This window comes from Podarcis erhardii, assembly GCF_964252035.2.
Source record: "Podarcis erhardii genome assembly, chromosome: 2".
Taxonomy (NCBI): Eukaryota; Metazoa; Chordata; class Lepidosauria; order Squamata; family Lacertidae; genus Podarcis; species Podarcis erhardii.
This window is the reverse complement of record NC_138498.1, coordinates 37,111,256-37,139,050: the sequence shown is the minus strand read 5'-3', so window position 1 is coordinate 37,139,050 and position 27,795 is coordinate 37,111,256. Positions and strand designations below refer to the sequence as shown.

General features: G+C 44.9%; 1 protein-coding gene and 1 long non-coding RNA gene across 3 annotated transcripts in view; one reads left to right on the top strand and one right to left on the bottom strand.

The window, feature by feature from the left end:
* The window catches only part of ST6GALNAC2 (ST6 N-acetylgalactosaminide alpha-2,6-sialyltransferase 2), a 30,988-nt gene extending 21,325 nt beyond the window's left edge, over window positions 1-9,663 (top strand). Inside the window, exons 4-10 of the mRNA XM_081851152.1 lie at window positions 1-4; window positions 3,313-3,478; window positions 3,660-3,798; window positions 3,930-4,033; window positions 5,595-5,678; window positions 7,180-7,279; window positions 7,927-9,663. The exon at window positions 1-4 is cut by the window's left edge and continues 198 nt beyond it. Coding sequence (XP_081707278.1) covers window positions 1-4; window positions 3,313-3,478; window positions 3,660-3,798; window positions 3,930-4,033; window positions 5,595-5,678; window positions 7,180-7,279; window positions 7,927-8,094 — 765 coding nt within the window. The 3' untranslated portion in view covers window positions 8,095-9,663. The remainder of the gene's footprint in view (window positions 5-3,312; window positions 3,479-3,659; window positions 3,799-3,929; window positions 4,034-5,594; window positions 5,679-7,179; window positions 7,280-7,926) is intronic.
* A 9,741-nt stretch (window positions 9,664-19,404) lies between these two features.
* On the bottom strand, window positions 19,405-27,230 carry LOC309335714. 2 transcript variants are annotated; one of them, XR_014153649.1, is made up of 7 exons: window positions 27,105-27,230; window positions 26,693-26,788; window positions 25,517-25,660; window positions 23,418-23,472; window positions 20,509-20,717; window positions 19,846-19,965; window positions 19,405-19,424 (listed from the first exon to the last, which is right to left on the bottom strand). It is a non-coding gene; the product is annotated as an uncharacterized lncRNA (long non-coding RNA). The 2 variants fall into 2 exon arrangements; XR_014153650.1 differs by lacking the exon at window positions 19,846-19,965 and having other exon boundaries at window positions 27,105-27,228.
* Window positions 27,231-27,795: the final 565 nt, after the last annotated feature.

The following is a 27,795-nucleotide window of genomic DNA, read 5'->3' as shown; positions in this document are numbered from 1 at the left end:
TCAGGTAATGGGCTGGGGACATGGCTCTAGAGGGCTACTCTGTGGTATGCTACATTGGATGCATGCACTGTGATCTAATTACCCTAGCTCTAAACCGGGCTGACAATGCTCTGCTCCAGGAGGTGTTGGTGGCATAAATACACATGAACCAATCTTGGTGCGAACAAGCGACTGCCCATGGGAATTTTTTGTAATGTCCAGGGAACTTCATACCCTTCAGGGCCTGCCAGATGGTAATTGAACACATGAAGCAAGAATACATCCTTTCTTGGGGCATTGTGCTTGGCACACTCCATGAATTGATGCTGGTACTCAAAACCTCAGCAGTCATGTTTGGACAACATGGTAAGCAATAAAAGCTTGCTGCCAAATCGCTCCCGCTTCACTCATCCCCTGGCATGAGCAACACATCATGACCTTTGCCTTGCTGGGACCTCTAAGCCTCTAAGGTGTTTGTCTCCAAACAAACCAGTAACTGAAGCCAATGTTTTGTTCTTTTGCTTCCCCATCATGGTTTGTTTGAGAGAAATAAATCATGAGCGTTAAGTTTGCATGGCATAGTAAGGTCGTGGCTCATGATTCCTCGCTCCACTTGCGCTAGGGGAGGAGTGATAAGACAGGGCGTGCCGCTCACATATGCCCCTCATTCACGATCAGCCATGGCTCGTGCACATCCCGTTTCTGCCTAATCATACATTTTTATATTTTGATCTGTGTTTATTTCCGTGGATCACAACCAGAGATAGTGCTGAGAATTTCCATGTGCTGAATGATTTGATAACATAGGTGGGCTTCTAAAAACAAAAAAACAAAAAAACACCACATTCCTGCCCCAAAAGAAAACAGTCCCCTCTCTTCAACCCAGCTGTCAAAGTTGGCCCTGAGAAATAAAGATCTGGTCCATTGGGGTGAAATGGTCCCCTATCCCTGATTTCTCATGTAACCCAGTAACGGACAGCGGGGCAGGTTGGCAGTGTTTCCCTGGCTTCCTGACAGCTGAATCACTGTTACTGACTTGGAGAGAGAGGGCACCTAAAGGCTCTAAAGCCCAGGATTAGTGTTGTTGCCTGTAGTTTCCGCACATCTTATCTGCAGCTGCACCCAGAATCTCTTTTCCTCTTTATGCCCACATGCCACTGCTACTTCTTGGTGCTTCCCACATGGGAGTTGCCCCACATCACATCACATATCCAGGTTGCCTGATCCAGATTGAGGTGATGGGGAAGGGGGTGACTGATCCTTATCAGGAATGATATAACTCCCCTGATCAGATGTTGAGGAGTGATGTTGTTCACAATTTATGTGACCCAAAAGAAGCATCCTTCCTCTCTGCTCGTTCTGCATGTATTCAGTGAGCTTCCTATATATAAAAAAGGTGCCTTCTCTGAATCAGCAACAACTGAAGGACATGGAGAAATAGGTAGCAGAAGAAAGGGAAAAGCAAGTCATTCTTCATCTATCAGCTGCTCAAACCCAAATGAATTTTCAACGTTCCCAATGTTTGCAAGTGTCGTCATTTTGACGGCAGGCTCCACACAGGCTCTGGCATCTCTTTAAAGACTTAGATCTGAAGGGAGAGGAAGCCTTTGAAAACACTGGTATCAACGCCTTGTGACATTTTCCCGAATAAAAGGTCCCAGTGTCTTTGTGATGATTAATTTGAACCAAAAGCATTTGGCACAACCTGCTCCATTGTTGTTGCTGCTGCCGCCGCTGCTGCTCATGGCTTTTGGGAATTATCTCACTTCTTACCACATTGCCCACTCTTCCTTTTCTTTCAGGCACGCTGTCTGCCTGGCCAGCTGATGTCCTGAATCTCTTATCTGGAAGTGTATGTGGGACATGCTTCAAATCAAAGAAGCAGTATAGGGGGGAAACTGGCTGCAGAGAGTTTTTGGAAATGTGAAAGCTTCTGCCTTGAGATGAGTTCAGCACAGAAGCCACGGTGGCAAAGCACCTTTCCTGGAGCTCCCCAGCTCCCTGCACCCCACTCTGTAATTGGTCGCATGGGGAACTGTGGTGCATTTAAGCAACTTTGGACTCTGGGTGGGGCTATTGAGAGTTGGAGTGCAACAACATCTGGAGGGTTGCAGCTGTTCAATGGAAGTCATCCAATTTAAGTCATGCTCAGAGCCGATGCACCAAAATCAGTCAATTTAAGTTCATTTAGTTCAGTGGGTCCACTCTGTGTATATTATTATTATTATTACCCCGCCCATCTAACTGGGCTTCCCCAGCCACTCTGGGCGGCTCCCAATAGACTATTAAAAACACGACAGAACATCAAACATTAAAAACTTCCCTAAACTGGGTTGCCTTCAGATGTCTTCTAAAAGTTGTTTATTTCCTTGACATCTGATGGGAGGGCATTCCACAGGGTGGACACCACTAGCGAGAAGGCCCTCTGCCTGTTCCCTGTAACCTCACATCTTGCAGTGAGGGAATCACCAGAAGGCCCTTGGAGCTGGACCCCAGTGTCTGGCCTCTAGGGTGAGACTCAGTTTATGCCCTACTTGCATGTTTCATGTTGGTGGGACAGGTGGGAGTGAGAGTAATCCACATAAAATGCCTTAGATAGTGGCCTTGCCTTAGATGGTGGTGTGTATTACTTCAAAATGGACACCCACTCTGCTGCCTTTGAAGGCTTCTCCTGCTAAGTGGGGCCCTGTGCCTTCTGCCCACATAGTCCTGCCCTGACAGTATCACTGAGAGGAAAAAGTGGGGAGCTCCATCTGGAAGAAGAGGGAAGAGAAGGAACTAAGGCACCTCAAACAAACGCTTCATCTCTATTATCTGCAGGAGTTTGAGCTACCACAAAAGGAGTTATTCAAAACAATGACTCAAAGCCATTAATCAACTTGCTACAGTTCTCAATTGATTCATCATGAACTGTTACTCACTGATTTTGAACAAAAGAACCCCCACCCCAAAAGCTGCTTTATGCTGGGGAAATAAGTAAGCAATGTTTTATTTGGTGGAGATAGCATTAAGACATCCTCAACATACTATGTATATTAAGCTGTTCCAAAATTCAATTCATGGATGTTTCAGGGGTCTGTGGAAGTCAAACAGATCAGAAGCTCATTATGTTCAATTCCCTGATGTAGTAAACAAACTAGCTTGTACCATTTGTTTTGAACTAGTCAGTTTCTGAGATTCATAGTTCCTTCTGTATCCACTTTGCCCAAAGTGGTTGGCAGCAAAGAATGACACAAGCAATCATTGGGGTGGCAGAGAGGGAACACATCCATCAGCCTTTTGTGCTTGGTACCGCCCTTCTCCTGATGTGCATCTATGTGTTCTGATTGGCAGCAATTGCATCCACCGTGCAGCTCCTCAATGACTCTGCCAGTGGTAGGCTCTTCAGCAAGACCGGGCTCCCTGATGGCTGCAGCCGCTGTGCTGTGGTTGGGAACGGTGGGATTCTGAACGGCTCTCGTCAAGGCAGGGAGATAGACGCTCATGACTTCGTCTTCAGGTACAATGGGGTTGGCATCCCTTCCTCTTAAGTAGGGACCCAAATCCAATTTGCGGATGGGTATAGGTGTAAAAAGCTCCCCGAAAACCCCCGTCAGAGAGCTTGCCAAACAAAAATAAAATCTTGAATCTGTTGTTTCTTCTGGTTAACACCTATGTATGTCTGAAAATACCCCTTACAGGCTTAATGGGGCAGTGATCAAAGGCTTCGAGGAAGATGTTGGGACGAAAATCTCCTTCTATGGTTTCACAGTAAACACCATGAAGAATTCCCTCATTGCTTATGCAGAATATGGCTTCACGCAGATACCACAGGGCAAGGTACATACATCGATAATCTTATCTGTTCTTCAAAGGTGAGTGGGAATGGAAAACCATTTTGTTATGGGTGCCACGTGCAATTCTTAAATTTCTATTCTGTGTTTTGCATTCCTCCCCTATTTTTGCTTCAGGACATCCGCTACATTTTCATCCCCTCAGATCTACGAGATTATATCATGCTGAGATTCGCCATATTGGGCACTCCGGTCCCAGATGGGTATGACAAGGGTGATGAGTAAGTAGGTGCTCCTTGTCTGCTTCTCTGTCCTTGCACTCAGTCCTCCTGGAGACATCCAGAGCAGATTCAGCTAGGAACATCAGCCGCTGTTAGTTCTTAGTGTTGACATCCCTTTGGTCACATTTTTGTACTCTGCTTTCTGTTCAGCCTTAATGTCTCTGTGCTTCCAGTTCCTACTGAGGCAGCTCAGAGGGCAACCTTTCAGGCCGGCAAGCTAACCCTGCAGTAAATAGGTTTTTCAGCAGCCAGACCCCATTGCTAAAAAAGATTGTGTTATCTTGTTCTCACAAAATCACACTTCTGGGGATTGTAGTACAGTTGTAGCACATGTCTCCACAACTGTAGATGTGCTTCCTTCAGTCTTCAGTGATGCCAGCCCTATTTTTCAGGCATTCCACTCACGGTTGAAGGGAATTTGCAAGCAGGAAGCAAGGCTGCACTGAATTAGGTATCTTCGCATCCAGCACAAATGTCTGAAGTGGGGAGGGAGCTGTTGCAGGTACAGGATTCTACATGATGTAGAACCTCAGTTGCTCATGGTTCCTGATTGTGTGAGGGGGGGTTGTAGGTCACATGGAAGCCTGTAGACACATGATAGCGCCCTCCTTTCAGATGTTTACACAATATGCGCAGATGACAGTGGGAGGTGCAACATAGCCTCACTTCCAGAACACCCAACCAGGGCTATTGTATCATGAGATTGTATTCCGTGTCGTGTGGAAGTCCTAAGATTGAACTCTCATGTCAGTGGTGTGACACTGGTCTTGCAGAGTTTCTCATAAGCACTGAAGAATCTTTCAAAATTTCATGGAAACTGTTGGGAGGAAGTTCAACTGATCTCATGCTTTCTCTTTCGATGCTTTGTAAGAGTCATGGGTCTAGGGTGCAGGGACACATGGTGAGATGCTTGTGTCCAAACGAGAAGCACAAGGTCTTCCTTTGCGCAAGCATGGATGCAAGCCTGTGGGTGGAGCTTACCTTTTATTTTACCTTTCCGGTTCCTTTTCTAAAATTGCCTGCAATTATTCTCTGACCTCTCTCTCGTCTCTCTCTCTTGCTCTGTGTTTCTCACCAAAATATCCCTTGATTGCTTTAAAAGCTCTGACTGGCAATACTACAAGCTCAATCCCACCCACGTTCCATGAACTCTTCATACATTAGTGATCTAAGAGGGGCAAGCACAGGGTAGGCTGGAAGCTTGAGGCATGCAGGGAGATGGAAGGTTTTCAGCACCATTTCAGTCGCTCAACCTCTGGACAACAGGTGGGAAGGAGGAATAAGCAGAAATCCCTTCTCCTGGACCTCATCTAGCAGCAGGTGCAGATGGGTTCCATTTCCCTCTGCAAATACCATTTGGATTTCCTGTTCCAGATTTCTGGAGAGTTATTTAATTTTTACGCCATCCATTTTTAGTATTTTTATCGTGGCGCTTGACAAATGGTGCTGTTTTTCTGCTTTATGTACCGTATTGTTTTTCTCCCCCAGTCACAGGATCAGTTCAGAGCTGTCTAATTGTTGTCATGTAACAAAACTATTTTTATTTGCTCTATTTCCACAGGCCACAACAATATTTTGGATCTGAGGCTTCTGCAGGAAAGTTCAAGTTGCTGCACCCTGAATTCGTGCATTACCTAACAGAGAGGTAATGTTTTGAGACTTTGAACACTACAGCAAAGCCTGTTTTTTAGCAGGACATGACCACTGTTGGTGGAGTACAACTCCCTTTATCCTTGTGTATTGGCCATGTTGGAGCTGGGGTTGATAAGAGCTAGAGCCCAGCAACACCTTGAGATTTATGGCTTTCCCACCCTTAATATATTCAGTGGGTGATATGCAACTTAAGTCATGCTAAGAGTAGGTCCACTGAAATCAAACATTGATTTCAGTGGGTCCACTCTGAGTATTACTTAATTGGACACCACCCAATAGCAATATATGTACTACTTATATCATGTCAGTGGGAGTGAGGGGAACCCACATATTATCACATGAAACACATACAGGGTGGGAACATTTTCAGCTCAGGGGGCTAGATCCTGAGCTGTCTGCAAGCCCCACTTTCAGCAGGGATTGGCCCCATTCCAGAGATCCTGATTGGAAACTCGGGAACATAGCCAATTCTAGCTTGGCTTAAAGTCACCATCAGCCAGCTAATCACTACCAACTTCATGCCTGCATTTTGGCAGGGATTGGCTTCACTCTGGAGTGCAGATTGGGAGTTTGAGTGGAAAAAATCCCAGTGGGGCTTGTGTTTGGAGCCAGATTTAAAAAACATGGGTACAATCCCCACTTATCAGGGAGCAATTGAGCGTGCGCTCGAAGGCTCCTGAACCATTTCCTTTGCGGTCGTTTCTTTACTGGCCCAGCAGCTGACATCTGTGGGTGGGTGTAGCTTTGGGGAAATTAGGCCAAATTAGGACTCTGCCAGGTCTAACTAGGCCAGCAGGTCAGAGATTCCCCACCACTGACCATTTGTTTGTTTGTTTGTTTTCATTATTCAATATATATACCTCAAAAGATCTCAGGGCGGTGTACAACATTAAAAACAAATGACCAAACATCAATGATAAAAACATAATAAAAACATAGTAAAAAACATACTGACAGACAGCCTAATAGTAAAATAATCATAATAATAACAGTCCTTTCCCCCTACACTTGTACCATAGCTGTCAACGTTTCCCTTTTCTTGCGCGGAATCCTATTCGGAATAAGGGAATTTCCCTTTAAAAAAGGGAAATGTTGACAGCTATGCACTTGTACATACATATGTAGTAGAATTCTGATTGCCCTTCTTTGTCGATGGTGTTTGAATCTCTGGCTGGTGGAAGGGACAAAGGGAACCGTGAGTCACCTGAGTAATTTGGGTGGAAGGCTGATACACTATTTCTTGGGGTTTGTGCAGGCTTCTTGCCTTTAATTCCATTTTGTATCATGTGAGAGGCAACACCAATGGGCAAAAATTCCCTGTATGTGGAATGCTAGCATATCAGGGAGAATAACAGGCTGGACGTTTGAAATCTTTCTGATTGCCAGATTCTTATATGGCCCATGGTTCGCACCTGACACAGCCAATTGGTTAAAAACTTCTTTTTTTGTTAATAACCTATAAACACCCTCCTGTGCTCCTCTTCTATTTACAGGTTTTTAAGGTCAGAAATAATAAACAGCCAGTATGGACATCTCTACATGCCCAGCACTGGAGCCCTGATGCTTCTAACAGCTCTTCATAGCTGTGATCAGGTAAGAGTCTTTATACCGTTAACTTTTCCAGCAGCTGATAAACTCAGCATCAGGGGGTGGAGACCTAAGCCTAGTTGTGACGGTGACTTCACACTGCGTGGAAAGGGGAGAAGATGACTCTCACACACCTAGCACAAACGGGGAACATAATCAATTTCCTCCCAACACCTGCAGCTAGAACCTCTGTGTCTCTGCGTGGAGAAAAGGGGCAATTTTCATGGGTAATCTGAAAGTGCAAGCACACCGTTAGGTGCCAAATAATAATAATATTAATTTTATTATTTGTGCCCCGCCCATTTGACTGGTTTGCCCCAGCCACTCTGGGCAGCTTCCAGCAGAATATAAAAACATAATAAAATGCCAAACATTAAAAACTTCCTGATACAGGGCTGCCTTCAGAAGTTATGTGGTTCTTTATCTCCTTGACATCTGATGGGAGAGTGACTACCGAGAAGGCCCTATACTTGGCTCCCTGTCACCTCACTTCTCGCAGTGAGGGAACCGCCAGAAGGCCCTCGGAACTAGATTTCAAGTGGCTTGGCACTGTGCGTGGCAAGGGTGTGTGTGTGGCAGACAAAGCCTGGTAGGTTGGGCCTCCGGTCCACGCCTAAGTTGTCCTCCTCCTCTGCTTCTTCCCCCTCCCGCAGGTCAGTGCCTATGGTTTCATCACCGACAACTACAGGGCATTCTCCGACCACTACTTTGAGCAGGAGAAGAAGCCCTTGGTCTTCTATGCCAACCACGATATGCTGCTGGAAGCTGAGCTGTGGAAGAGCTTGCACCGGACTGGTATCATGAAGCTGTATCAACGGTGAAGGCAGCTTGGGTGCATGGACATGGAAAGGGAGAGGGTAGCTTCACCTGATTTCCATCCTTCAGGTGGATCCTGGGCAGCCCTTCCTCTATTTTAGGTCAGCAGCAAAACTGAAAAACGGCAGCTTCCAAATGTGCCAAAGGAAGTCCTGCAACAGCCAGCCTGCCAGCCAGCCTGTGGAGAAATCATCTCCATGGGCTACAGTAAAGGGCAAATTGCACCGTACTAATCCATGCTAGAAGGAAGGCCCATCAAAGTTGGGAGCTGCAACGGCAGTCATGGTCCTGCTGTGACAAAGTGGCAACAGTCCCAGCTCTGCAAGTGTCTCTCACACTTCCAGTGATGTTTCCAGCCAGCATTGTGCTGCGGCCTCTGCTCAGAGGCAAGGCGCGGCTTGGTCTTCCTGGAACATTGGCCTCACCTAACAAAATGGCCTGCACTTGAAGTCGCCCCACTCTTCGCCTCTTCCTGTTAGGAGCTGCCCGGCAAAACTCGTCGTGAAATGGGGCACAAGGGCTGGAGCACGCTTGTGTTTGCCGTGGCCTCGGTGCAGCCACAAAACTTTGCTCCGTAACGCAATGGGAGCCCGTGGCACTCAGAACAGTTCTCCTGTTCAGAAAAAAAAGCCCTACACAACAAGCATTCAGCTCATGCAATGTTATTGACCCACATTAACGGACGGTACTGTGAAATAGGAACCTACAAGGGGATTTTTTTAAGAGGCAGTAATTGTTGTGGGCAAGAATGATTGGATCTTCCACCTTTCACACAAGTTCGTGTTCTTGCACTGCTCAGGCTACCAGCTATGTTCTTCATGTGGGCGCTGAGCATACACACTCCACTTGCCATTGTCTTATTTTATGATAATCGCTCTTTTCCTCAGTGACACAGCCCAACTCCCTTTCCTAAAGCCTGCTTCCAGATTTCCTCCTCCAGTCTGGCTGTTTATTTTAAGTTCCGGGCGGATCACGCAAAAATATCTCCTCTGCTAGTTGAAGAGATGGGAAGAGCTGTCACTGGTAAATTGGTCCCATGGTCAGCACTGGACAAAAGAGCCAGGCAGCACTTTTGTGTTTACAGGAAGATCTCCATCACTGTGAAACACTACAGCTCTACCATCCACACTCCTGAGCACCAACTCTGTCTCTTGGATCCCTTTCAAGTGGGCCAGGGCTGGCCTAGTTAGCTGCCTCGCAAGAGTTCCCCCTGGTTTTGTGCGGAAGCAGGGATAAGCAGGGAAATTATAGCATTGATATGGAGCCGTCCCTCCCCTGTGGCTAAGGTGCAAGGTTGCGTGTCTAACTCTCCGGTTAAAATAAATAATAATGCTGTGCCAAAAAAAGTTTAATTCAGTGCATTTGGGACTGTTTCTGTAAGCTGGGTTTCTCTCAGGGTAAACTCAGGGACTGACAGCAAAGACGACTGTTTAAGGCAACACTACACGCAAAATGTCTAACAAGAGTAGAGACTGCTTATTAACATGTTGTTATTTAAATGTAAATACGAAGGCGTGCACATACGATGACAGAGGCAAGAAGATCCTCTTAATAAAGCCACAATCCATTGATAATTCTGTGTCCATGTGGTGTAAAATTCCTTACCTGGGGTGAAGAAGTCCAAGCAGGGAAGTATTGCAATGCTGTCAATCAAGGAAAATCCGGCCACAAAGAGAACAAAACAGGTCCGAAGGCAACATTGCATAACTACCAACAATCTGTCTTTTACTTTACTGCTGACCTGAATCAAGTTGGCTGCAGCTTGGCTCAGAAAATGTTGCAGGTGGTGGGAATATTCTGGGCGTATTCTGCTCCAGTGCTCTTCCCCTTCTTTGAAGCTTAAGGAACAATATTATATTGTTAATTTGTTTTGGCATAGGGTCATGTCTGCTAATTTATTTATTTTTTTTAATTGCGTAATTTGCGAATTGCTAACTTTTGCATAAATCGTACTTCTTATCAAGGAGCTTCCATTATGCTCCACCTTTGGCTTCTGAAATTCATCAGAGCCACGTTTACAGTAGCATTGGCAAGAAACACATTTTCAGAAGGAAGAAGGCCTCTCTTAGAACCGTTCCCCCTAGTTTTCTACAGATAGGGAGGCTTTTATACAAGTCAAATAACTAACTAACTAACTAACTAACTAACTAACTAACTAACTGTTCAAAAAGAGCACCTCCTACCTGCACTATGAAGCTGGTGGAGTCCAGGAAATGAAGAGGACAGATGATCAAAATAGGGAATGCTAAATTTCTAACCTGTAAATCAGGTGTCAGGAACCTTTTGGTCCGTCACATGGTGCTGAACCACAACTTCCATCAGAGAGGGGTTGGGACTTGTAATTCAGCAGCATGTGGAGAGCTATGGGTTAGCCACCCTTGCTGTAATGTAGGGTTTTGCAAACATGGGTCTCCAGCTGTTGTTGGACTACAACTCCCATCAATCCCCAGCTAGCAGAACCAGTGGTCAGGGATGATGGGAACTGTAGTCCAATAACAGCTGGAGACCCCAATTTTGAGAAATGGTAAAAAGCCAACAGTGCTTCTAAGGCAGGGGTCAGCAAACTTTTTCAGCAGGGGGCCAGTCCACTGTCCCTCAGCCCTTGTGGGGGGCCAGACTACATTTTGAAAAAGAAGAATGAATTCCTATGCTCCACAAATAACCCAGAGATGCATTTTAAATAAAAGGACACATTCTACTCATGTAAAAACACGCCAATTCCCGGACCACCCGTGGGCTGGATTTAGAAGGCGATTGGGCCTGATCCAGCCCCCGGGCCTTAGTTTGCCTACCCATGTTCTAAGGTGTTCCATTAATTTCATACGCAGAGCTGCACACTCGCCTTTGGTATACATGTTAACAGGGAATGTTCAAATCTTGTCTGATGGGAATGCCGACGCCCCCAGATGAATTTTTTAAGTGAAAACGGGCATTTCCTCACTTTTTCAATGCATATCCATTCTTGTTGATGACAAGTCACATTCAGGCAACTGGCAACACACCAGCAGCACACCTCTGAGTTTTCAGACATCCACAACATTTGTGTAGGACGACCTGCTGTTCTCATGCTGACATTTGCCAGCTTGGTCTGTGGCCTTGCTTAGCACTAAGGCAGGCCAGTGACACCAGAGGCAGCAACTGGGGGTGCAGCCCGTGCAGAAAGGGGGCACCTTGACCCTTTGACTTCCTGTTCCTCTGGCACAATGGGGTAAGATTCCCTCTCCAGCTAATTAAGCCACAATTAGCAACCAAGAAGCAAAGAAAGCGGGCTTATTGACACCAGTTAACCTTGCAGACCTCCCACTGGTGTTTGTAAGATAATTAAGTGTAAATAGCAACCAAGAGATCAGCATCGGGTCAGTTTTGTTCTGCGGGGAAAGTTACAGCGGCTAGTGACAGACGGAGGGTTGCAGGCGCACAATGGGGGGAAGGTGGAATGTAATCCGAAACATTTTCCCACTTTGTATAATTGCATAAATGTTGAATGATCTTTTCTCCTTTGTGTCTTCCTTTTGTCATGTGGGCGTGAGGTGGAGGGAAATAGCTGTAGGGGGAGAAACAGAGCAAGCAGCGCTGGTTGCATAAAAAGCAGGACCAAGCTGGTGCAAAGAGGATTGGTGGAGATGGGAGGAGAGAACAAACTGTTTTAAACCGTGTGTTGTTTGAGGAATGAGTGGCAGCCTCTGCAGAAGAGGCGTCATGATGACATGCCACCTGTTCCATGAAATTCCATGAAAACACAGATAAACACCCCAGTGCTTTTGACAGAGTATCTCAACTGTGCAGCAAATACTCTCCTCAAAGGTCTTATAGAGGCCCTCATGCACTCGTGAGAGCATAACAGCAGCTGATAAGTGACCAGAAATTTCCAGGTTCAAATCTTGCTTCTGTTATGGACACACCATTTGCCAAAGGGAAGTCACTCCCCTGCGATGCAACTGAGCTCACTTATATGCTTGTTGTAAGGATTCTAGAGATAGATGTATGTAAAATGCCCCAATACTTCACATATATGATGGGATGTGAAGTGCTGAGTAGAAGTAGCAGCAGTTATCAACAGGATCAGCAGCATAGGTAGCATGGTTTTTCTCCAAGAGGCTTCTTCCCATTTCCACTTCCTCTGTTCTATGGAATCATTAGGTGCAGCACCGCAAACTAAAACCCCAGCTAATGCTGCACATTGTGTCCCTATAGATCAGCTGGTATGTGAAGCAGGATTTCCAACATCGAGCCGATTCATTAAATTAATAAATGAAATCGGTGCCTCTGGTTAACTAAGGCAATGGTGGGTGTGGGTGTGTTTTTTAAAAAAGGTAGTAAGTTACCAATGTTCCAAAAACAAAACAAATCTTCAGAACTATTGCTTTAGTAGTCTGCAAATCTGATTAACCCCACTTATCTGGGAGTAAAAAGGCAAAGGGACCCCTGACCATTAGGTCCAGTCGCAGACGACTCTGGGGTTGCGATGCTCATCTCGCTTTACTGGCCAAGGGAGCCGGCATACAGCTTCTGGGTCATGTAGGCACCACACTAAGCCGCTTCTGGCGAACCAGAGCTGCGCACGGAAACGCTGTTTACCTTCCCTCCGGAGCGGTACATATTTATCTACTTGCACTTTGACGTGCTTTCGAACTGCTAGGTTGGCAGGAGCAACGGGAGCTCACCCCGTTGCGGGGATTCAAACCGCCGACCTTCTGATTGGCAAGCCCTAGGCTCTGTGGTTTAGACCACAGCGCCATATCTGGGAGTAAGCCCTGTAAAATTCAACAGGACTTCTAAGTAGTTGGTTAGCCTTGTAATGTAACTTATACATTCAGTTTCCTACCTTCAACCACCTAAGATTTCTTTAGTAGGACTGTAGTCCTAATATGAAGTAATACTTCAAGAGTTTACATTGGAACTAGCCCAGTTAGCAAGACCCAAAAGCTGCTTGTAGAGTTGAAGGGCCTCTTGCACTGGATGTGATGGCAAGCCCACACTTGCCATTGAAAAGATATACACGGAGCCAAAGCCAGTTCTCAGCACCCTTTCCAGGGGCATTCACGTGCTGCTTTTAAGTATGCTTTTGCAGCATGTTTTGTATACACCAAACAAAATATAACACGCCATGCAACTGTTTTAAGGTGAAAGTTGAGAGTGGGCATGTATAAACACAGATGAAATGGAAGATCGAGAAGGAAGAAATACCTGAGGGGAAATGTCAAAAGTAACCATTAAGGAAGAGGAAAAACCCCTACCTGTGCAGACTTTGTACACAGGTGACAGGAGAGGTGACCCAGGCAAGAGACAAATCCAGGTTTTCAGCCAAAGCTGGAAATGCAAGCCAATACCACAGGGCAGTTTTGGTCAGCTGAAGTCAACAAATAAAGCTGTACCAAATTTAAGTGTTACCTTACAAAATGCAGGTGGGAACCCATCCCATCAGACTGCTGCCACATCAAAGCACCTCTTCAAATGGATGCTGAAGAGTGTGGTCCAGTTCCACCACAATAGGAAGTCAGAACTTGTTTCCATCAGAGAACTGATTTTTTGAGGGGGGGGGGGACGACGACATGTTTTGTGGAGATTTTGTAATGGGCCAGTAAGTCCCAAAGTGAACCTTTGGCAGTGCTAAGAGGAGTCTCTGAATGTTTCCTTTTACAGATAGGTAGCTGGGTTGGTCTGCCATAGTCAAAACAAAATAAAAAAAATCCTTCTAGTAGCACCTTAAAGACCAACTTAGTTCTAGGTATGAACTTTCGTGTGCATGCACACGAAAGCTCTTACCTAGAACTAACTTAGTTGGTCTTTAAGGTGCTACTGGAAGGATTTTTTTTATTTTTGTTTTGAATGTTTCCTTCATACTGTAGGGAACCTGACTGCATCCCAACGATCAGTGCAACCCTGTACGCCCTGACTCCGAAGTCCCTCTGTGTTCAACAGCGCTTACTCCCAAGAAAGTGCACACACAGGATCACAGCGCTTGGAAGCAGTTGACTGATCAAAGGCATGTTTACTGAATCTTCCGTTCCTATTTCCAAAATTGAGGTCTTTTTAAATGTAGAAATTGGCCCATCATAAGAAAGCAGTTCTAGATTGGAGGAAACAAGTAGCCTTTATAATTACATGACTAACATTTATCTTTCATGCGAATAAGGGAAACTCCATGACTAGCACACGGCTGAAGCCCACGTTCTTTTGCCAACTACCCTCCCTCTTTACAATCAAGGAACAGCAGCAAAGAACGATGCTGGTTTTGCTTCATGGCAAAATACACCATCCCAATTGACAGGTTTCTCTTGTTCCACGTTGAAATCCAAATAATTTCCTGACAGGTGCGTTTGACCGTTGCGTTGTCAAATAAAAGCAGGCTCTGACAGCAACAAACCAGCAAGATACACAATGCTTATGATAGGTTGGGCTGTGGCTGTGGTAGAGCCTTGCAGTCAGAAGGTCCAGGATTCAACCCTTTCTATCTCCAGGAAGAAGAAGAGGAGGAGGAGTTTGGATTTGATATCCCGCCTTTCACTCCATTTAAGGAGTCTCAAAGCGGCTAACATTCTCCTTTCCCTTCCTCCCCCACAACAAACACTCTGTGAGGTAAGTGGGGCTGAGAGACTTCAGAGAAGTGTGACTAGCCCAAGGTCACCCAGCAGCTGCATGTGGAGGAGCAGAGACGCGAACCCGGTTCCCCAGATTAGACTACCGCTCTTAACCACTACACCACACTGGCTCTCAAGAAGGACTTGAGATGCCTTCATCCGAGAACCACAATATGGAGCTAGATAGACCAATGGTCTGACTCAGCAAAGGGCAGCTCCCTATGTTCCCATGTGTATTTCAGGGACATACTGCACCCTGTGTAGTTGGGAGGGTACACAGGGTGCTTCCAGATGGATGCTTATTGAGGAACAGGTACTGCTAACACATGCACTTCTACAGCATCCACCTAGCACTGCCAGCACTAAAATGGCAAACTGTTGCCAACAATGTATTGCAGAATTATTTGCAGTATCTGAATGACCTTGTTGCAATATTAAATAGAGTGGTACCTCGGGTTACATACGCTTCAGGTTACAGACTCCGCTAACCCAGAAATAGTACCTCAGGTTAAGAACTTTGCTTCAGAGGATGAAACAGTTAAATCAGTCATGATTAAATGGGCACAGGACATAGGTCATAACATTTTGTTTGCTGACTGGGAAAAGTTGTGGACCACCGGTATGAAACTTACGGCATGTAATGCCCTAAGAGAGAATATTATGAAAATGATTTATAGGTGGTACATGACCCCAGTCAAGCTTGCTAAAATTTATCACCTGCCTGATAACAAATGTTGGAAATGTAAAGAAACTGAGGGTACTTTCTTTCACCTTTGGTGGACGTGCCCGAAGATTAAGGCTTTCTGGGAGATGATATATAATGAACTGAAAAAGGTATTTAAATATACCTTCCTTAAGAAACCAGAGGCTTTTCTCTTGGGTATAGTCGGCCAATTGGTGTTAAAGACAGATAGAACGTTTTTTTATGTATGCGATAACAGCAGCAAGAATACTCATCACAAAGCACTGGAAGACACAAGATTTGCCCACCCTGGAAGAATGGCAGATGCAAGTAATAGACTACATGGAGATGGCAGAAATGACTGGCAGAATCCGAGACCTGGGAGAAGAAGCGGTGGAAGAGGACTGGAAGAAGTTTAGATTATCTACAGAAACACTGTAAAGTTTATGAATGCTAAAACGATGTTGGATTTAAAAATAATACAGCATTAGTGATATAGGTTTAAAGGTTATGTAAAAATGTAATTGAAAAAAGGTGAAAGACTAAAGTTATATTATGTCAAAAGTAAATAATATGTTAAAGGTGTTTAAACATAAGGAGGAAGGATTGGAGACATAATAGAAAGATTTTAATAATCAGAAATGAGCTTTGAAAGTGGGTAAGGATTTGCTGTATCTGATTGAGTAAAGAGGAACACAAAAAAGGGAGGCGGGAGGAAGTCAGGAAAGAAAGTTTTGCAAATATCAATTTAAAAGTTGGAATTTTTATTTTTATTTTTTTCTTGATGTTTTTTATCTTCTGTAAAAGCAAATAAATATATTTAATAAAAAAAAAAGAACTTTGCTTCAGGATGAGAACAGGAATTGTGCTCTGGTGGCGTGGCAGCAGCAGGAGGCCCCATTAACTAAAGTGGTGCTTCAGGTGAAGAACAGTTTCAGGTTAAGAACGGACCTCCAGTACAAATTAAGTACTTAACCCGAGGTACCACTGTACCTATCAGTTGTATAGGGTCCTCCTGCTGCCCGTTAACAGAATCCATGCATCTGTTTGAGAAACAAATGGGGATCTCTTCCAGGCTCGCACCCCGAGCAATGACCTCTTCAAATGCACCTCTGATTTATTGCATAGATGATACAGGTTACACTTCTTTAGGCTACAAATATGGTAAACTGTGCAAAACTGGCTATGTTGACTCTTGTGCATTAAACAGTTTTATTAAAGTTATTTAGGAGGAAAGAAGGCTGCAACCTCCTGTCAAACATCTGACCACTAGGACACTGGACCACACGAGCAGTTTCAAATGATCCAAAGCTTGTCCTAGCCCTAGAGGGCTTTGGTGGAGCAGCTCCTTTTGAATCTAGGAAGCAGACTGGCATTGCCTTTATGGAGTTGTACGGGGTAATACTGACAACTTTGAGCAGTAGATGTTCACAGATATGCTTTGTACCACATCCTGGGAAACCTTTTTTTAAAAAATAAATAAATCCTGTTTTGTAGGATGCAGTTTTGCAAAGAATGCCCACTTCCCCAATCTGCACTATACGTTTAATGCAAGCACCATATAACTTCCAACAGTCATGGCTTCTCCCAGTGAATCCTGGGGCCTGCAGTTTATGAAGGGTGCTCAGAATTGTTAGGAGACACCCTCTTTCCCCTCACAAAACAACTTTGCTATTTAATATCCTACTTCCTGCTCCCCTGCAATTAGAAATCCCTATAGCTCATGCCTTAAGAATTTGAGACACTTAATTCCAGAATCATGGGTTTGAGCCCCACATCGGGCAAGATTCCTGCATTGCAGCGGGTTTGACTAGAAGACCCTTCCCTTCCAACTCCATAATTCTATTATTCCAAAAAAATGGCTCTACTTTAGACTAGCCTGCTGTCCTAGGAGGAAGTGGGTCTAGTATGGCCTTCCCACCCTAGGGTAGTGGGGGAAAAGACTTGCCTTCTGGCAAGGTGCAAGACCAAACATTTGTTCCATCTCTCATCAGTGGTTCTTGCCTGCTTCAAACTGGAAGGAACTGATCCAGAAAGAGTTGACAGCCTGAACTTCCTTCTTTGATAAAGCAACCAGATATAGCATTCTTGACAAACTGTTGGCACTGTATGAATGTTAAACCACTGCAGCAGATGAAGACTGTAAAATGAAAGTATAAATTCTAGGAAGTGTTAACTGTTCCGCATAATCTCCTGCTATCAAAATCAGGGGCAAATGGGTGGCTTGAGTCCGGCAAACAAATTTTGCTCACATGTAACAGGGAGTATCACTTTTCTGACCTCTCTTTGTGCCCAAATCTGCGAGTGATTTAGGGTTCAAAACAGTGGTCTTTTGTGTTCCTAGGAGAGTATCAATAAGTTCCCTTAAGCTCACTTGTCTGCCCTTATTCATCTTCCCCAGCATTGTGCTGCCACAGGGGAGTGTGGGGTATTTTCTTGGGAACACTTTGGCTAAGGGCCTGACCCAAACAGTGGGGATAGTGCAGAAGTGCCCCAGAGCCCTCTGCAATGCACAGGTTTTCATGTGGATTCCCTCTGGCGAGGAAGCCTGAAGACCACTTGCCATGTAACAGTTCTGATGCCTACCTTGCTATCAGTGTTAAGTTATTAAGGTTGAATTCCTATGCATGCACACCTGGAAGCGAGCAGTATTGAGAATAGTAGGACTTACTTTTGAGTAAACATGAAAATCTTGCTTTAGAGGTGAAAGAACTTTAGGCCTGAAAAACAAACACTACCTTTCCCACTTGTTCCCACAATCATCACACACCAGGAGGGGAAAATTTTTTTGTTGGGGGAAAGATTTTATTATTCTTATTCTTATTTTACTTCTCTTTTTCCAAGGATGTGGAAAAAGTGCATGGTTATCCCTCCCCCATTTTATCCTCACAACATCCCTGTGAGGTAGGTTAACTTGAGAGGCAGTGACTGGCCCAAGGTCACTTGGTGAGCTTCATGGACTAGTCCAAACCTCTAACTGCTCAGCTACGCTGGATACGCTACTTTAGAATCCATGGCTTCCTCCTTTAAGGTTCACTACCAAGGCAGACTGCACTTTTCCACCACTGCTGATCAAGTTTGCTTTCTTGTTCAATGCAGGAAAACCCCTTCTGGGTGGCTCGGCACTTCCAGGCCCTTCTGCTTAAAAGCCAGCACCTGTAAAATGTATAAAACGATGGCAGAGGAGACAAATCAAAAAATGATGGCTCTGAAAGAATGAGGCTGGTCAAAGAGAATGAAGCCAGAATAGCTGTGTTGGAACCACTTGATCTCATGAGCTCCAGCAGCTTGCATAGAGGCCCATGGGCAGCAGGGCAGAAAGGATTCACCCCATATCTCTGTAGCTGGGTTCCTTCATGGGCAGCAATGAAGCCCTTTGGCATTATGTTCAGAGCAAACAAAAAGGCAGCCTTCTTCAACACGTGGTGTACAGTGGTACCTCGGGTTACAGACGCTTCAGGTTACAGCCTCTGCTAACCCAGAAATAGTACCTCGGGTTAAGAGCTTTGCTTCAGGATGAGAACAGAAATCGCACGGCAGCGGCAGGAGGCCCCATTAGCTAAACTGGTACCTCAGGTTAAGAACAGTTTCAGGTTAAGAACGTACCTCCAGAACGAATTAAGTTCTTAACCCGAGGTACCACTCTACTACACTCTCTCTCAATGCAGACTGACACGATAGTTTGATTTAGAGATGTTCAAGGTAACTAGGACTAGCAGCAGTTGTTTGCCAGGAAAACTAATTCATACGTGAACAGCGAGCAAAGCAATATCTTGTAGAGGACAGAGGAAGGCTACCCACATCTGGCATGAGCCTCCTGAAGCATCTCACTGGCTGCTGGTAGACTAGATGAGCCCTCGGTTCTGACCCAGCAAGGTTGCTTCTTATGTTTGTACCCCAATCCAACCTCTGCTGCTACTGCAGGTGTTTGTGTTGCTGCAGCCGCACTGTTCTGCCTCTTCATTTGGGGTAAAGAGAAAACAGGTGGAGCAGCCAGCACCATCCTTATGGACTGCTCATAAAAGGGCTGAAGATGCAACCAAGTGCTTTGCTTCTTCTCTTACAGCTGCACCTGTAGCAAAATAAAAGTTCTTCATTTTTACCTTGCCCTTCAGGTTTTTTGTGCTCAATGTGAAAGAACACCAAAACCCAGAAGTTTCTCAACATAGGCAGTAAAACCATAAAAGACCACTAAACATTAACAGCAAAAGCAGAGCTAAATGGCCTCAAGGAATGTGTTGCTTTTTTTTTAATAATAAAAAACCTGTTTCATCCTCAAACTATTTGCTTGTTATTTCCCTCAAACGATGTTTACAACATATAGCAGTGGTGTCCAAACGTTTTCAAAGAGGGCCAGATTTGATGAATTGAACGGCCGTGGGGGCTGAACAAAGTTGTTGAGTGTTTTACCCTACGAAATAAACTGCCACAGGGGCTGGATTAAACTGACCGGTGGGCCGGATTAGGCCCCCCGAGATGGACTTTGGACATACTTGTCATATAGAAATGCTTCGGCATCCATGTTGCCCACAGACGTTCATCTGTCACTCTTTGACAGATGTTTTGTCACCCTCTCTGTGCTATCATGTGTGTGACATGCTATTGCTTTGATGCTGTAAAGAGCGATCCAAAACTCCCTTACTAACTTGACACCAGCACTTCTTGCGCCTTACAAAAGTCTGACTCCACTTGTGTGGTGCATGCGGTCTGTAAAGAGTTAACAGTTTTAGTCTTTATATCCCTCAACCGATTCCACCCTGTAGTATAAGCAGCCCTGAGACTATGCCAATAATGTGACATTTAAGACACCTACACATGGCACAACAAGAGCGGTTATGTTCAGGGCATCACCGCAAGGCGTTTGCATCAGACATGGCATTTGCTTTAACAAAACTGTCGCTCTTCCCTCTGCAAAGATGTGCATACAGAGTCTTCTACTCGCCCGCCTACTGCTGGGTGGGAGTCCTAACAGAAAGCTTGGCTGTTCTGCTTTGTATCCTGGGCTGATGGGCTTTTATTATTCCCCAGGCAAATGGTCACTACTCCCTTTTCACATAAGCGGGGGGGGGGGGGGGTAGAGAGAAAAGAAACAACAGCAATCATACCCCAAGAGGGAATTTTTTGAGAAGCAAAAAAAGCAGGAACACACTGCTTACCAGGGCATTTGCAGTTAATGGAGAGGCAACTTGCAGCCAAAGTTCAAAGGCAAAACATGAGATCCCTCTACTTCTGTCCTATAATATCATGGTGGAAGGGATTGTACGATTCCAAGGAAGCTTCACCCTCTTTGCAGGAAAAGACATCACTGCGTGATGGAAAAACTGGTCTATGTTCTCCCCATCATTTTTTTGCCTCTTAGCTGTAACTGTAAAAGACCAGAGGGAATTAGGTGATCAGCAAGGCCTCTTCCCCAATGAGAAAGTAACAACCGCTTGCTATATGCATAACTGTGGAAAGAGCGCTCTGTACTCAAGTGTCGTGCCCACCCACCAATGCCACCCCTACTACCCTCCCCCAGCCATAGAGGACGCAAACTATGTTCAGGACACCCTGACAGCTTATCAGAAGTTTCACAGGGAGAGGTTCTGTGATGGTGGAACGCCTACACAGGAAAACAATTTGCTCATCATCATTACCGGCCTGTGCAGCCATAGGGGAATGTTGGGTGTTCGAGGGTGTTTGTGCATGTGGTTTGTTCAGGGTGGCACAGAGGCCCAACAGTTAGAGCAGCACCCCATGTGAAGAGTTTATTCTCCAGAACCCCCCACAATGCTCAACAGTTTTATGGCAGACAAGCAGATGCAGAAAAGGCCTCGTGACCCTGAAGATACAACGCTGTAAAGCCGATCAACTTAGTTCTCAAACACAAGAAATTTCTTGTGCCGCTGAGCCAAGGCCTCTCCTCCCAGTAGCAGTAGAAAAATGGCATTTTCTTTTTGCTCCAATGATTTTAGTGCTGCAAGGAGGCCAGGCAGCTCCTCCATCTATGTCAAAATACTGGCACAAGGAACATTCAGTTTTGTCTATCCTGTTCCCAGCCAAGTATACATTAACTCTTTGCCTCTGATACCAGCTTCAGATATATGAATCTCTAGCAGATTCAAGAAACTTTAAAAGTAGACGAAAGATTGTTCTCCCTTCGACTGGCATCTCTGGAGTACCCTGTAGCTACTGTAATAGCCTCCAGAAGGGAATTGGTGTTGCTAAAGGCCGGCTTTCAGAAACCCTTCCATCTCAAATCAATGCCAGAGAAAGAAACTACTGGAAAATGTAGCTCAACAGCTGAATTTTGAATCATGATGCTGCGGGAAGGATACAGCGGTCACACCTATCTCAAAAGAAATCACTCCTGCTGAAGACAACTGTGAGATGGCAAAGCGGGCAAGCCTCAGTGGATATTTATTTTCCCTCATAGCTGAGTTTTCAGACAGGGATAACATCACATCACAGGCTTTTAGGAGGAGTGTGACAGACGAAAAAGCCAACATCAGGATTGATCCAAAAAAGCTGCAAGTTCTTCAACTGTTTTTCTGTGGTGGCTAAAATATATTCAATCTTTCCTCCAAGGCTACATACCGTATTTTTTGCACCATAACACTCACTTTTTTCCTCCTAGAAAGTAAGGGGAAATGCCTGTGCGTGTTATGGAGTGAATGCCTACGGATGGCGGGGGGATCTCCTGCAGTCGTGAGCAGAGGATCCATGGTTCCCCTTCCTTCCCGCCTCCGTGGCTCGCTTTTCAAACAGCAAAGCGGGAGAAGAGCCGCTGAGTGGGGAGGAGAGAGGGACAGAGAGCCTGCTTGCTTCAAAGGAGCAAAGCGGGAGAGGAGAGGAGCCTTCTCCTCTTATACCCCTCTCCTGCATTATTAGCAGCACCCTTCTCCACGCACCCCAGGCGTGCTCCTTGTCCCTTGAGTGCTTTTCCTTCCCTCCCCACCTAAAACGTGGTTACAAAGCATGGATCCACATGGATCCTCAGGATTTTTGCATTGGGCTGCCACAAACTCACCGTTAGATCACGTTTGTGGCCACAGCATGAACCACAAAAATCATACATCCACTGTTTTGTTTAGAATATTTTTTTTCTTGTTTTCCTCCTCTAAAAACTATGTGCGTGTTATGGTCGGGTGCATGTTATAGAGTGAAAAATACGGGTACATGGCCTTTTTCTCATAACAACCCTGTGAGGTGGGAAAGAGACCAGCCCAAGGTAAACCAGACAGTTTCGTGCCAAGGTGAGGACCTGAACCTTGGTCTCCCCGGTTCTAGTTTGGCACCTTGCCTATTACACCACACTAGCTCTGAAATATGCAAAGTTTAGGGTGTGATGACTTTTCACTTGGTTTCTCAGCAACCACCTGTTGAGATCATGAAATTGCATCTTCTGCCTCCATTTAAGAGTTCAGGATTTTTCCATATTCTCCAAAGAATTAAAAAGGATCTTAAAGTGCAAACGTTTCTTTGGTGTTGGCTGATGGATGGATTTCGCCCCCTCGAAGAGGATGTGATTGCTGTGTTTCAAAGAGATACTTTCCAGACTCTCTGAGAGTTTTCTTCTTGCCCGGTAGCATGGAGGATCCTCCATTTATGTGGCTGCCGGACACAACCAATTATACACCAGGCCAGCACCCTCAAGTCCACCTCCCCTATTCTTTGCTTGGGTCACATTATCATCTGAATATGGAACAGTGTTTAAAATATGGAGGCCGCTGGCCTAATGTTGAGGCATTAAATCAGGGTAACCTTTAAGCCCTTGCCATTTCTATCAAACAAGCAAGTCCTGCCCAGGATTTTTCAGTCATGTGACGTTGTGGACAGAATGGTGGACTTTGACTAGCGACACCCAAGTATTATTTCCAACCACTTGCATTGCTTAAAATGTCACAAATAAGCATTTACACTTGATTTAGAGGCCAAAACCTAAACCCCATCCAGTCATAACTTCTCAGGCTTCACTGAAATGAGGGAGTCTGGGTCTTGGCAACTCACATTCCACTGACATGAAGGGATTAGCAAATTTGTCAGAAGCCAAACAAATGACTAAGCATTACCCTGAGCTCCTTACCCTGAGCAGCTGTTTCCAAACTGACTTCTGAGTCCAGAGGCAAATGGTCTGCATCCTGTGGAGCCAAACATATCAATTTTATTTCTTCATTTTTCTTTTAAAACTTGCATACTGCTTTCAGACAATTTTCTTGAATAACAACTGAATCACAATCCCCATGACAATTTATTATTCAAAAGGAACAAGAGTCCAGTTTGGAAGGAAAGGGCTTCATCTTGTTACTAGATACAAAATACGATCTTGTCTTTGAGAGTTCATCTGTTTTGTGCAAAATGAGGGCAATGTGGAATTAAATCAAGACCCAAATTTAATTCTAGTGAATTCAGCAGCCTCATTTCAGTCCTGGGATAAACAAGACATTTAGAAAACCAGACATTACAGTTTGTGGCACAAAGTTATTCTGCTCAACATACGTTGGGGTGGTGCTGTCAACACGATTTCAGCTAACTGGGATTTCTGGCTTACTAAGGTTCACGTAACAGGATTCTAATGGGCATTTTAAGAACTTCAAATACCACCAAAGTATCATATATTTCTTATTGCAATCTACTCAACCAACAAGCCTACTTCCAGTTCTACAGCAAACATATTGCAAGCGAATGCAGTGACGCAAACAAGCCATGGCAAGTCTTCGGCTTGCACACTTCTCCCTCCCTCTTCCTTTTGCTGCTGAAAAGAGATCAGATGCATCTACTTTTAAACAACTAACCACAGTTCCCATTATGTTGGGAAGGTGTGCCACAAAAGAATGGGGATGCGAGGGGAAGTGTGCAAACCCACAGCTCATCTTCACATGGGATAGCAGCAAGTCGTAGATTACTGCTGTGTCTGAATCAGGCCTAAAGCTTGTCTTCCAAAACATATATGAGCAGTAGTACTTTGGCAGTTAATCCACCATCTGCTTTTCCCAATTGGATTCATCACTGACACGTCTGTCCAGCTCCAGATGAAAGTAGACGTGACTTTAAGCACATTTCTGCATCATGCGCTTGCAAATGTCAACATCTTTGTTTACAAAAACAACTGCAGGGCCATGGATGGTTAATACTTTCCTCCAATGTCATTTTCCAAGTGAAAATTCCCCCAACCAACCCCCCCCCTCAAAACCACCCTATACACAAAGCTATTATGTCACAATTTTAAAAAATATTTAAAGTTGGGAAAACAGTGCAAGGTGGAAAAGGTTAAACCTCTTTCCCAATCCTCACCTGGATTCCTCTGCAGCCCCTGGCTGCTTTGTCAACAAAAATTTGTAGGCTGTCACAAAAACCCCCTGAATTTTTAAAAAAGTGCTCTAAGTCACATTTAGCTTGACCCACACTCTTCCCCAAGAATGACCCTAGATGATAATCTGCTAGCTGCAGCATACCAAACTGTTGCCATTGTGTTCAACTGCACGTGAAGAGTAGCATCAAATTTCCACTATATTAGCGAATTCATCTTTACTTGCTTCAGAGCATTCAAACAATGTGGTCCAGCAGACAAAGCACACCTTCTTTTACAGGGGGGGGGGGGGAATCCCTTACATTTTTTTGTGTGTGCATACTTAACACTCTGCAAGAAACATCCAGCCCAGATAGTATTTTACATGTCCTAGGGGTGCTTGTTGGAATCCCAACTTTGCACAACAAATGTCATGGAGATGAAGGACAACTATTTCAACATGAAGTTATCTTATACTGAATCAGATCATCAGTACATCTAGCCCAACATTGTTTTACTCCGACTGGTGTCGGGAAGATTTTAGGGACGTGCTGAATTTCTGAATGAACGCTATTGGCCACAGGAACATACTGAATTTCTGAATGACTACCAGAATGCATCAAGTCAAGAGGGATGTGTTGCCTATGTAGTGATTTTCAGGGGCCAAAATGACCAAGCAAAAAACTATTACCCTTCCAAATAGCCACAGCAAGGTGTTGGGCAAAGGTTGTATGCAGCCCAATCACCTCCAGTCATTTCTACCCTCACCTGCAATCAAGAGAGTTGCAAAATGGTGATAGGTGTGTCAAGGTCTCCCACTCACCCCTACAAACACTTGACAATGCACCATAAAGAAATGAATCAAGCAACCAACAAGACTGCAGGCACACGCTTACCATTGTGCATATGAATCAGATAACCACACCATGCCTAACACTGGCTTCGTTTCTTTTCAAGGGAAGAGGTCTCAGCTATTTACATCTCAACACAAAGAAACTTTGCGTCTCCTTGACCGGTTTGATTGAAAAGTCACATGCAGCCTGAGAACGGGAGAAATGCAAGGTTAGGGACAGCTGTACAATTCAGCTATTCTGCAGATTTCAGATTTCCCGAAAGCTGAGCTTCAGAATCGACAACTCCACAATGAGAAAGATTTCCTTTTCAGACAGGGATAACTTTATATCATCACAAGCTCAGCTCTAGACAACTCTGGCAAAATGCACATGGTAAAAGCAACTTCATTTCTCTTCCTAGTGGCGACATCTAGCGGACAACGCACAAAACATACGGGTACTTGGGGTGGGCATTTCCCCCCTTAACTTCAAGGGGTGGTAGGTATCCAGTGCTGGCCAAATACAGAGTAGACCCACAGAAAATAAAACACATGACTAAGTTGGCTCCATTAATTTCAGTGTCTACTCTGTATCAGACCAGTATCTATATCTATACCCAATGGATCACTGCCTCTGCAGGCGAGGGCCTCCTGCAGATCCCATCTTATCAGGAGATCTGCTGGCATGGACATTTAGTGTGGTGGCACCTTCTCTTTGAAATTTCCTTCACTTGAATATTAGACAGGTGCCTTCTCTGTGGTTTTTTCAGCACTTACTGGCTGCATCTGTTTTGTCTCCCCTGAGCTCCTTTAGAAGGGAGGGCAGAATATTAATCTTGCAAATAAATCTTACAATAATTTGTTGGGGACCACATGCTGGCAGTCAAAAACAAGCAAGCTGGAGCCAAGAGTTGGCCATCCCCTTCTCTCTCTGCACCCTCTGGTCTACTCTCCTTGCCAACCACATGAAATTGGGGCCAGGATGGGCAGGAATGTAGACAAGGGGCTCCACACCCTTCACAGAAAATACATGAGGGCAGGGAGTGAAGAGGAACTTATAGGATCTGTAACTTCTTGGTATTGTACTTAAAAGAATCCTCGACCAATCTTACCTATACAAAAAGACCTTATGTATATTTCACGCAGGAATGCAAACAAATCCATGGTTAGTTTTTGCAATTCCCTGCTCTCTCCCCTCAACTTTCTGCAACCAGTACAATACGCACCACAAAATACACACCCCTTTAAACCAACCAACTTGCTCCAATTGGGACCAGAGGCTCGTAAAGCACAGGCCGGAGTGGCTCCATACTCGCCCTCCTCTCGTGTTCTTCTCCTGCAAAAAAATAAAGGATGCGATTCAAAACGTTTAAGGCCGTGCAACTCATCAATACACTCGTCTTTCTCAACCTACAGTGGGGAGGCTCGCTTTACTGGCCTGCTGCACACCAACAGCCCGTGTAGAGTCGGGGGGGGGGAGCGGGGAGGCAGTTAAAATCGCAAAAAAGCCAAGACAGAAAGGAGCCAATAAATAAATGTTCCTGGCTGTGCACAAGCGCCCCCGGGACACATATCACAAGCTCACTTCTGCTTAGGAGCGGCAGCCGTAGAGGATTGCAAGGGATCCTACGGAAAGAGTCCGCGCTACTCACCATCACTGCACCTCTGAAGCCGGTAGCGAGGAAAGAGAAAGCAGAAGCGCCTGCGCAAACTTTGACCCAGGTTTCCCGCGGGCGGGGGAAGAGCTCCTCTCGCGAGACCGAAAGCTCTTTCGGGAAATGTAGTTTTTTATAACTTAAATCCTCCGCTTCTGTACAGATGCAAATACTGTAGTCTCGAATGCTTTTCACTGAACTGTAGTTTAATTAATGCAGCCTGCAGAAAAACAGCCTCACTGTCGTTTCAGAACTTACCACCTCCTTTGGGCAGACCCTCAATGCACTAAAAGAGCAAGACCTGTTATAAGAAGATCATTGAGGCTTACTTATGAGTAAGAGCGTTTATGATCCTGCCCAAGCAAATACCGCGGTGCAACTGACAGGAACAGCGTGTGTGATTCATCAGCAAAAACTAAATATTCATAATTGTACAATTACTGTTTTGTACAATTATTATTTTGTATAATTGTTATTTTGTGTAAGCACAGACGTCCTTACTACACAAATCAACGAATTATGCTTATTCAGAGTGAGTCGCAGTGATTGCAATGTGGACTTAAATGCAATCTTTGAATATTTACTCAAAAGTAAACACTTCTGAGTGTGGAGGGGGCACATTCTCCAGTGAATGGGCACTAGGTTCTTCAGTTTGGGCAGGGTAGCCTTTGTTTCATTTTCAAGTTGA